General features: G+C 44.5%; 1 protein-coding gene across 1 annotated transcript in view; it reads left to right on the top strand.

The window, feature by feature from the left end:
- LOC147672092 (D-amino-acid oxidase-like) overlaps nucleotides 1-10,671 on the top strand; it is a gene marked incomplete at its 3' end in the record, with an annotated part of 29,878 nt that extends 19,207 nt beyond the window's left edge. The window contains exons 2-3 of the mRNA XM_086948041.1: nucleotides 6,026-6,238; nucleotides 10,557-10,671. Of these exons, the coding sequence (XP_086804167.1) occupies nucleotides 6,026-6,238; nucleotides 10,557-10,671 (328 nt within the window). The remainder of the gene's footprint in view (nucleotides 1-6,025; nucleotides 6,239-10,556) is intronic.
- Between the last annotated feature and the right edge of the window lie 1,276 nt (nucleotides 10,672-11,947).

Below are 11,947 nucleotides of genomic sequence, written 5' to 3' on the forward strand. Positions count from 1 at the left end.
TGTGGGATTCAAAGTCATGCCCTCGGTGTCAACAAGCTATCATATTTATGGCCTTGGACTTTCATTTAAACACATCAGTGCATTCTGGGGATTGTAGTTTCTTTGCCTCAGTTGTTGAACCTTGCATGAACCATTTATAAAAGGAAAACGAATCAGTCGCGGCTCGTGCAGGTAAACGTAGTGGTGCGGGGTGGGGAGTCGACAGACGAAATTGGATTTATTTATTTATTTATTTATTTTCGGCCGCATATATTCTTTTTTGAAGTTGTGTGCCTCTTGAGCAGCATAACCTAGCTTTGAAGTGTGCAAGAGCCCCCTGAATTAGGGGCCTCGAACTTTTTCTGTAAAAAGAGCTACTTTTGTTCAATGAAAATCATCCTAAGCTACCAGTATTACTGTTGTAATAGTGACCACATCAGGCAAGATTACCTTTGTGGCCACCCTATGCTAGATTACCTGCACTGATCCCATCAGTACATCAGGAGGGTTGCCAGCAGTAATCTAAAACAAGCATTTGCAATGCAATAGGTCTCGCATTTACGAGAGTTTGAGTTATTGACATTGTTAATGACAATGCCCTTTATTTATGTGTTGTTTTTAAAACAGATAAATAAAAGGCATTGTCATTTACAATGTTAATAGCTTAAACTCTAGTGAATGCGAGACCTATTGCATTGCAAATGCGTTCATTGCCCATGCTATCAAGATTTTATTTAAAGCATTAGGAGAGAGCATGTGCAGGCAGGACAAAGCTATTTTGGAAAATAGTGCTCGGAAGCTGTAATTAAAGCCTACAGAGTAACAACACACGTAACAGGGGGTGTCCTCAGGGGAGGTTACAAAATGAGATAAGGCAGTACTATGAAGGGACTACTAAGCCTACTGACCAATTAAAAAACACAGTTTACTGTGAACAATAACACAAGCCAGTGAATAATATGGGCGGAGAGTGGGTGGAGGTTCAAGTCCATACCTGAATACAGCATGCCTCACAGAGCAGTTCATGTGCTGCCCAGGCTCGACCTAAAAAGGCTTTATAAGTTTGGAATGCCTTTACATTGGTACTACATAACGTAACGGGCATCAACGTACTAATATTAGTAATAAGTCTCCCCATCCCATTGCCACATGATTTATCACTCAACTTTCAGCTTTGACTACATTTTGGAAATTCAATCTTTTTTGACCAAATATCAGCTTATGAGTTTTAAAAATACACAAATGTTTATCATCTCAAATGCACCCTTTTTAGGTTTGGTATACATATATCAATTCAACCAAACAAAAACCTATAAGGAGAGGTACTGACAGACAACTTTTTAGAGAAGACTGGTCATGGGGTGCATTACACCAACCAAATGGACAGATCTGCTTAGCATGACCCCTACTCACACACCTCCCACGCATACACAGTACCAGATATGGAGGACGTGTCATCTTACATCGTTACTAAAGCATGGAAGGCTCTCACCCCGCATCATGGTTTCCTCCTCTCTTCTTGAATTCGGCAAGAAGCTGATGCCATGACTTTGTTAACTAACCAACGTAGCATAGGCAGGGCTAGGGACATACACCTACTCAGCCCCAGTATACACTCATGAGTGATGGTGCACTTTACAAATACACATAAAATAACAGGAGTTTGTGAATCACACAGCTAGTTTGTAGTTACATCTTCCCTGTATTGAAAGCCATACCCGGGAAGCGAGTCTTGAGGTGGTATGCGCAAACCATACGTTTCTTGAAACTAGGCTGTGGCATGTAACACTGCATCAAGGGAGCAAGGTGGATTCTCTGTGAAAATGGAGTCATGATAATTGGTGCGCGCAGGACTTGGGATTGGACCACTTGCTGTTCGTGGATGTAGTGCAGAGCTTTCCAAACTCTGTGTCGCGGCACACTACTGTGTCGCCTGCCATGCTTTTGTGTGTCGCGCAACGACAAGGAGACGCGCTCTATTCTTTGTTTGAGCAGGACGGTACTGCACCTATCAGTGACGCAGTACGCAGAGGAAGGCGAGGAACCATTAGGTGTGCGCGCGCGGCTTCTTCCCTTTGCCGGGCTCGTCAAATGCGCAGTCCATTCCCGGCGCTCGATACGTTTTTCATACGAGTGGTAGCCCTGTGACAAGGAGGAACGGCGGCGAGTAGATGGTAAGGTTGTGTCATCTGCTGCAGCTGCCTCAAAATGTGCCCAATTACATTTTTTACTTTGAACGAGGTGTGTATGCTGCCGTAAAAACAGAGAGGGACCCTGCAGAACCTATGTAACCTGGGTCCTCCAAAAGCTTCTGATATGCCCGATTGATTGTAGCGAAGTAAAAAAACATTAAGGCGGATATTGGAATACTAATTTGAAACCCATGGGAGCAAAGTTGAGAATCAGAAATGTATTAAAGCATCAAAGATAGTGGAAAAGTGTTATTTCAGCGGCCGCCTTCTTGAAACAGATGTATGGCTTATCATAACCTCACTTGACACCTCTTTCCCTCCCAGCATGCACAGCCCCTTAAGTTTCAGAAAGAGAAACCAAGGTAGCCATTTTCCTTTGGTTCCCCTACAATGCCTCTGCGCACTGAGCAGCGCATAGAGTAAGGCCAGAGCAAAGTTGATAAAAGCAGGTAGCTTTTTTGGTGTACAATCCTATTCTATGAATTTGCTGTATGCGCGCGCACGATTCGAGCTTCCTTTCAACACTGTAGTAAAGTGACAAAAGGACCAAAGAGTTAAACGCAAGCCTAGTTTAAGTGTGCGTCTGCTTCATTTGTTTTTTCTGTGTTCAATTATGTTTGAGCCTGCTTAGCACTAGTTTTTGGCGTGTTTAGAGAAGAATTCTAAAGTGTGCGATAGCATTTCAGGTTGTTTAAATGAGAGCTAACCTGCAGAGTTGAACAGGTGAAAAGTGTGATCTGATACAGAATACTACCTGAACCCTTCCTATTCCCTCATCTACAACACACAATTTCCCACTCGCCAAGACATTCCACACATACTACCACTCACCAACAATCCTCATTTAACACCATAACCAGCCTTACCACCAGAGAAGATCAGACCTTCCTACCCTCACCTCTCACACTTATAATTACTCTGCACAACCCAACACTACACAAACCCGTTCATCCACAATTCTCATGCTCACCTCTCAACAGCTCTCGTCAATCATTGATTTTAGAGCACTAAAACCAGACACGCACTGTCCCCATCCCCTTTACTCACACTCATTCCAGTTTCAAAAAATACAAAAGACAAATACCAGTCACATACACTTCACATCACCAAAACGACATTCTAACAGAAAACAGCTTTGTTTTAACGCCTTGCTTACCAAAAAACCTAGTGTTTTGGAGCATTAAGGATCCACTGAGAGTATGCTCACTTGGGTATTATAGAAACTTCCAATGTGTGCTAAATAGATGGGTGGAGTGAATGTATACATCCCATATTCCCTGATACCACATTGCGCAGTATAGTTGGGCAGGAAACTTTATGCCATTAAAAAGGGTGCGGTTTAAGGGTTCAGGTGGTGGGACGAGTAAGGTTTCCATGTGGTGGGGTTATAAGGGGCGTTTAGGGTTCATGGGTGGGTGAGGGTAAGGGGTTTTTAGGGGGTGTAAAGGGTTTAGGGATCGATAGGGGTATCCGACCTTCAGAAAGCTTTCTGCGAAGTAGTCTGAAATCATGTTTACATTTTAACCAAGCCACAGGTGGTAGCTCAGCGTTCTAGTGTTAAATGTTAATTATCTGCCTGCTGCACAACTGTCTGTTTTGTTCGCACATTCTTAGAGAAGCAGACCGGAAAAGGGTGGTCAGGTGTTTTTTTTTTAAGAATGGGGTTGCTAAATGTGGAATGTGCCTGCGCAATTTGCCTTGATGAAAAGAAGATAGCTGTTTCATTTCTGGGTTATGAGAAATCGTAACTTTATATATCTGCTTTTTATCGCATTTTAGGGCTCTGTAAACAAAGAAGCAGTTGAGGCTGCTGGCTGGTAGCAGCAGTAGGGCTCGTGGGGGGGGAGGGGGGAGGGGTGGAAACCACCGGTTTAAATTAAGCACTTGCTCCCTATCTCCATCCTCACTCATCTGTCCTTCTTTCACCTGGTCTCCTTCCTATTGCTTCATGTCTCTTCCCCTCGTGCCTTTCACTCATTCTTATCACCTCCCTCCCTCTCATTTTTCCATCCTTGTTCGTCCTAAATCTAGACTCTCTTCTTTGTTTCTCTTTCTGTTCATTCTATATCCTTCCTCTCATATCCATCACTAGTCTTCATGTTTCTCTCTATCTTCCACTTCTTTGGTCTTTCCCTGCCATCCTTATTTCTGGTTCTTCTCTATCTCCTTTGCTCATTCTGATCTCCCTTTCTTTTTCTGACACTTTTCTCTTTTTTCAACCTTTCCTTTCACACTTTTGCTCTCATATGTCATTTTTGAGATACAAGCGCAAACTATCCTATAAATTGGTCTCAGTTTTCCAAAATGGGCTTTCCCCCTTCTAGTGTGAAGTGACTTGAGTGTGATCAACATCACTTGCCACAATGTTAGGCTTCTTTTGGTTCTAGATCTGGTAGTGTACATTTCTCATCCAACTTGTTTATAGGGTTGGGTGTGCACCCGAACATTTTGTGCCGTAAATCACTGGGGCATGTGTCAATGTGTGCATGATTATATTCTTGTTTCAGGCACAAACCTAACCTCACACCTAGTTTTGCCATTCACTGTCTTTGTTAGAACAGATTCACAATTGCTTTATTAACCTTCCTGCTTTCTCAAATTTGCTTGAAAATGCACTATTTGCCCACTATTTTTTCAAAATTTTATCGGGAAAAAACTCCCCCGAACCCCCCTTAGGTGGTTCAGGGTCACTCGCTACGCTCGCTCACATTACTGTGTCGCAAAATGAAGAATGTCTAAAAAGTGTGTCACCAACATGCAAAGTTTGGAAAGCTGTGATGTAGGGTGTTATCACATAAATGAGCTTGAGCTGGTGGAGAGCATTTTGGCCATGTTTTTAATCTGTTTGTTAATGTTAAGTCTATTGTCAAGACTAAAACCAAGGGAGTTTGAGCTATTGATGATGGTAGGTTTACAGTCTAGGATGGTAGTAGAGCCAAGAAGCGTTTGAACAGGAGTGAACAGGTGAGATGAAAAGAAGTTGTGCAGGGATTGAGTTTATGTCCTGAAGAGTCTTTGAGGTGTGATTGTTGCCCAGAATCTGTGCTAAGTGGGAGATATAATCTGAGAAAGAGACCTTTAAGTAATTGTGGTTCACTTAAAGCGAACCAATTGTACTAAAGCTCTAGAGTACAGTATATAACAAGAAAGAAACCCTTAAGGCCTGATTACGATGCCGGTCGGACGAGCGTCTGACCGATATTGTAACGAGATTGAAACCGCCTGACTTGTAGTCGGAAGTTCCACCATACAGATTAGGATGCAACCACACATGTGGTAGTTAGAAACATCCATTTTTCCATTGCAGCTGGTGCTGCGGCCGGAAAAGGGCTTGAGCCCAAGCCGTAATGGAAAAAGGGATGTTTTTAAACATCCATTCACTGTGTGCCAGGCACTATGTGATGCCTGGCACACGGTACATTAATGTTGGGTGAGGCACCACATTTCGGAGGTCCAGGGGGAAGGGGGGCCCTCATAGGGGCCTCCAAAACCCTGTCCCAGAGCCTTTCCATGCCGGTCTGTCAGACATGGAAAGGCTGTTGGAAAGGGACATCGTAATCCCTACGGAGGTGCCTCCGCAGGCACCGCCCCCATTGTAGGAGCACATTCCGACTGCCGTCCCGACGTACTCCTTGAGTCTGCAGGGACGGTGGTCGGTCCCTCTGACCGATGCGGCCTAACTGACCGCATCGTAATGCGGTGGTCGGACTGCAGCCCCAGATGTCGGCCGGACCGCCATTGACGGCCTGTCGGTGGCAGTCCGGCCGACATCATAATCGGGCCCTTAGTGCCAATTTAGAATAATGGTGCAACTGTTCAATCCTCTTAACTTACATAATTTCTGATTCTTGCAGTGGGTTTATCACCCGGAAAATGCACATTGCTGTGATTGGAGCTGGTGTGATTGGACTGTCTTCAGCTTTATGCATCCATGACAGATTTCACTCCATCATCAAACCTCTGAAAATTGAAATCTATGCTGACAAGTTCACTCCACTCACCACCAGCGATGGCGCTGCAGGCCTGTGGCAGCCATATCTGTACGACAAAGGGAACGTGAAGGAAACGTAAGACAACATTTTCTGTTTTCATCTTTGTTTTAACTATGCAGATGTATTAGATTCTGAGGGATAATCCTGATTATGAGTGTGGCTGTCAAAGACAATGAAAGAGCCGGAAATACCTTTAACAGCAGTAATTTCTGCCATGCTGGGCCCAGTAGTTAAGAGAACAACTATCAGAAATCATTCTTTTTTGCTGATCATTCTTTCAGGTTTCTCCTCGGCTTAAAGATGCTGGCAACTTCTCTGAATATTGGTGAGATTTGGTTTATACACAGGAATAACTCTCAGAATTATCATGCTATTTCCCAGTAAAGCTCACAATGTTTTCATAATCGTTCAATATGAAAAAAAGTATGGGCCCGATTCACAAAGGTAAACTGAGACAAAAGTCTAACTTTACGACTTTTCGTATTCACAAATAGTATTTATGAGTAGTAAAGTTAGACTTTTGTCTCAGTTTTACTTAAGTTTTAAACTGAGACAAAAGTTCAACTTTAGTGCTTGTAAATGCCCTTTGTGAATACCAAAAGTTGTAAAGTTAAACTTTAGTCTCAGTTTTCCTTTGCGAATTGGGCCCTATGATATTTTTTCCATTCTGTTCATTTACTGGCTAGTGCATAATCATGACCACAGAATTTGAGAAATGTATTTTCTCACTAATGGATGTAAATAGCTTACTTATTTAAGCCCATCTTCATCAGAACTAAAGCAATTTTTTGCTATCTAATGTATAGTGCCTTTCTTAAAAGCAAAATTGATATTCCCAGTTAATCCACTACTGAATTATCTTCCCAAAAACCAAGCATTAATCCCTGCCTCTTGGTGAGGCTCGCACTGCTTCCACTAAATTAATCTTGTGATAAATTTGCAAGGTGTAGAGTTGGTCAATGTGTGATGCAGCACAGGTTGATCAGGCCGGCTTCATTGTCAGATGGTGAGCAACCATAAAATAGGTAGGACGCAAGCACTGTTCAGTGGCAGGAAAAGAGGAGCGGCAGTGGTGCCCCAAGCCCCGACCAGATGCCCAAGAGCATATCTTTCACAGGGTAAACCAGTTGACAGGCTCAGTCAGTAGCGGTGTCGTCACTCAGTGCCTGACCTGCAAACGCCCAGCGGCGTAGCGTGGGTTGCCAGCAACCGTGGCAAACTTTTTAGGTCGAGCTGGTAAAAGCAATGCGAAGCATTGCGTCCAGCGAAGCATCTATTGTTGCCCACTTTCTGGGAATCTGAGACAGGGGTCGGGCACGCGCGGCGATTGGGGTATGTGGACACGCACGTCCAGGCCGGCACCGTGCACATCTCCTGCCTCACATTTCCTGAAGTGCGCAAACACACACACACATGCACACACACACACACGCAGGCAGGCACACACACACGCACGCACAAACACACACTGCATACACATCCACACGCACGCACACACACACACCCCCCCTACAACTAAGCCCCACCCGCCCCATTCACCGGGCTACAGGATCCGTCACACGGGGCTTCCGATTTAGAAGGCTCTGTCCAGCACTTCGAGCAATCAGTTGCCTTCACGCGAGCCTCTTCAGTTCAGGTCATCCACGCATACCATACCTCGAAGAACTTTGCTTCTTTTCACCCAGAAGTGCATATACTCGTCAAACGCGCATGCGCAGTTACCAGGCGCTCCAGCCAAAGCAGCTCTGCGTAAGCAAGATGTAACACACCAGGCTCGAGAGACGAATATAATGTAAGAAACCGCGGGAAAAGGATAATATTTGGGAGCCTGGGTGACTAAGCACAAGATCGTGTCCACTGTTTACTTTTTAGTGGGACGACTTGTTTAGTCGCATGCTACCGGTTGAGCTGTTAGTTGGGCAGCAGTCATAGACATTACAGCTGTGACTGGGCTTATCTTTGTTAGAGATCAGTGAACCGGTGACCACTTATGTTAGACATCAACATCACTCAAGTTCATGGGCGCTCTTTTCATCTAGCGATGAGCTACTCGCGCACGAAACTGGACATGAGAGTTCTAGACATCAGGTCAGACTGAGAGGTAGAGATTCCTTTTTTAAAAACAAGTTTTTTCTAAGGTTTTTAACAGTGACAAGTACAGCATCACAACGTTAGTCATTTTTTAATCAAGCAATATAAGTGACATGCATTATATCCAGAACTCCCCAACATTCTTTCCCTTCCTCCCCTCAAGCAGGTAGGACTAGTCCATCTGGTGGCTCAGTCTGTAGTCTCCGCTATTATATTCCACCTAGTAATGGGTCCAGAACCCTTCTGATAATTTCACCCCGGTCGCCAGATCTTCCCCCACTTTATCATCCCTTTGGGTCTGCTTAATATGCGGTTCATCAGTAAGTGCCTACTCCATCAGGGCTGCCCCTCACGCTGCCAGAGGGGGGCCTGACCACCTTCCTGGTTGTTGCACTTCGTCTCCTTCCCAATACCACTCAAAGTGCCAACATTCCCACCTCGAGGCTTTCCCTGCGAGGCACCACCCCCATACAGCACAGCTTCATAGATCCCTCCAACAAGTACGCCAGTATTGCCAGTACTAGCTGCCAGTATTTCATGGACCATGCGGTGTGTAGGGAACCGGCAGAAGAGCCCGCATCTGAGCAAGTCACCGACCTATCTGGTTATATTCGTGTCTACTTGTCCAGCATCAGGTAGGTTCTGTGTAGATAGTGGGAGCCGGAATGTGAGTTTGAACCTGCCATTATTGTATAGCTGTCGCACCTGCTCTCTTGCTCTCTGCCTCAGTGATTGCCTCACGGCAATCCGCACTATTCTCCAGCCATTTCCGCGGATTCATTCACCTCTATCCAGCAGCAACGCTGCCGGGAACATGTCGCCAATTGCCTGCACCCACCATGTGTGGCTTGTCTAGAATAGAGGGCTGATTTGTATTTTACAAAATAGCTGTTTAAAGAAATCAAATTGCCTGGATGTGCCAATAAGTAATGCATCTCTGTCACCATATGATGTATAACAAGTCACTACTGTCTCTCGCTATCCAAAAAGTCAAGCATTTAATGTATGAAAGGCCCTGTGGAACCTTGCTGCCAAATGGAGGGGACAGATGCAGGCTGTACCATCCCACTTACTAACCATTCAATGCTAGCTGGAAATGCCTGCAAAGACCGGAGAGATCTGCCTCATGATGCTGGTTCCCTGAGGAGGCGTCGCCCCCCTCACCCCAGTCTCTTCGCCTCCCAAACATCCGCAGGTCCTGAACAGCACTTTCTGTGAACAACAACTGGTTCAAATATGTTCTCTCAATGTTTCAAGCTTTATTACAAATATCACAAAAATATGTTAATATTTCACTTCTGTTCTTGGATTTTCCCCACAATAAAATACACTGAACATAATCCTCACAAAAGTTATTTACTAAAGTTTAAGCTATTGCCATTATAATTTACAATAACTTTTATTTAAGTATTAATTATTTAAAAAAAATAAAAGCCATTGTTATTTGTAATATTAATACTTCTAAGTCACGTAAATACAAAGATGTTACATTACAAATGCTATAGGTGTCACATTTGCAAAAGTTAAAAGTATTGGCATTGTAATTGACAACGCTATTAATTTCACTATTTTCAAAACCAACACATAAATAAAAGGTTTGTCATTTACAAGACCAATAGCTCAAACTTTCCTAATGCGAGACCTATTGCATTGCAAATGCTTGTTAAAGTAAGTATTGCGCCCCCTAACCTGTGGACCGTTAGTTCAGGAAGTGGTAATGGTCCACCGGTTAGTGGGCGCAATACTTTCTTTTAAAATTGTGCATCCCTCAGAATTTTGCGCCCTGGGCAACCGCCCCTGTGGACCCCCCACCCCAATTGCACACGCCCCACACAGGACGGCATCAGCCATCATGAGACTGAATGGCACTCATAATGCTGCCCCAGAATTTCAACAGCAAAGAGGCACAGATGGAAATGCCTGAATCTGAGCTAGGTGTGCCATCATGCGACTCGGTCTTTGTACCGAGCAGTGGCATTGTGCATTGTACCATCTTGTGAACGAGGTGTTCTGCATTCTCTGTGTTGGAGGATTGTGTAGTCTGAAAATTGTCACAGCGCTACAACGAGGCACTGGGACGTTTTACATTCTTGGGTGTTGTGCAGTCGCAGTACTGGGGCGTGGTGCATTCTGGAATAGTATGTAGACTGATGAAGTGGAGGCATTTTGAGCATTGGGTCTTTATGCAATGTGAGGACTTGGATGTTGGGAATTCTGGGGATTTATGTCATTTTGTGGTAGTCGGGGAACAGGGGCAGGTGCTGCATTTTAACTGCAATATTTATTACCGTCTTCTTTTCAGCCAATGGAACAAAGAAACATTTGACTACCTGTTGAAGTGTGTCCATTCGGAGGAAGCCGACAAGATGGGAGTGTTCCTGGAGTCTGCATACAACCTCACAAGCAGACCAACGCCAGTATGTGTGCTCTTAACACAGTAGAGATTGCAAAGGGAAAACTGTTTGCCAAATGCAGCAAAGGTTTATAGTCATATGATTCGATTACTGGCATTCCGCTCTGTATTTAATAATGCAATCCCACCCAGTGCCATGGCCGTAGTACAGCCCCCGTCACAGGTTATCGCTCTGAAGTGCACCACTAGATTTTTTTTACTCCACTTGATTCTGATGCACTTATGGTCCTTTTTAACTCTCCAGTAATCATGTCATTCTAATTCCTCAGCGTTAATGTCCTGGTCATATCCCTCACTCATCCTGGAATTAATCCTCTCTAAATAGTGCCAGGCCTGCCTAACCTACACAGGTTCGCCTCAGTAGACGGATATCTAGAACTTGCTTCCTTAAAGTTAGTTTTTGTTTTTGCCATCACTCATTCCGATGTATTAGAATACTCGTCTTTTCTGTCGTATTACAAGAATTGACATAGGTGTGGTTTCAACTGTTTGTCCCTGCGTAAGGGCTCTGACCTCATAGCATGGATGTTCCCTTCCACTGAGAGTATCTTCTGGATCTTAGTGTGGGGGTTTGAGGCTCATGGGACTTATGTGTCCATCTCTTCTCAAATGTCCATCGCGTGGTGGCGGGACAGAGCATGTGTCCGCTGAGTAGAAGTACCTCTCACCCTAGAGTATTTCAAGTGCACCTGCTTAAGATTTGGTGAAAATAGAACACGAGGAGGGCAACAGTGCCTTGCAATAGTCAGTGTGAGTCCTTCCTTTGGACCTCTTGGACCTGACCCTGCTGATGACCTTGGGACCTGAACTTGAGGCTTTTATCACCAGCCATGGCACATAAACCCTTATTACAAGGTCCCTGGTCCAAATTGATCTGTAACAGGAGATTCTAGACAAATAGGGATTAAAGTCTGCAGTAACTCCGTAGATCTTTGTTGTTTCAGCTGGTGGTAGCACCAGCTGCACCTGCCAAAAGGAGGTAAAGGACTGAATTACTAGTTGCCCACGGTTAGTCTCCTCTCTAAAGGCTCCACTCGTAATGCGCATTAACTCTGCCTTCCGGATTTATCGCTGAGCCAGTAAGGTGAACTCTGGAAGAGGTATGGTCAGATTACTCAATGAGTTACCAGGGACCCCAAAACAAGGCCCTAAGAGTGCTCCTTAGTTCCGTTAGCCATTTTGGCAATGCTTATTCTAAACACTGTTTCTTCTGGCCCAGAACTGACCTTTCACCATTGTCTCCCTTGTACATTCTGCAGTTCGTGCCCGGCATTTTACAG

Source organism: Lissotriton vulgaris, unplaced genomic scaffold (genome assembly GCF_964263255.1).
Source record: "Lissotriton vulgaris unplaced genomic scaffold, aLisVul1.2 SCAFFOLD_468, whole genome shotgun sequence".
Classification (NCBI taxonomy): domain Eukaryota; kingdom Metazoa; phylum Chordata; class Amphibia; order Caudata; family Salamandridae; genus Lissotriton; species Lissotriton vulgaris.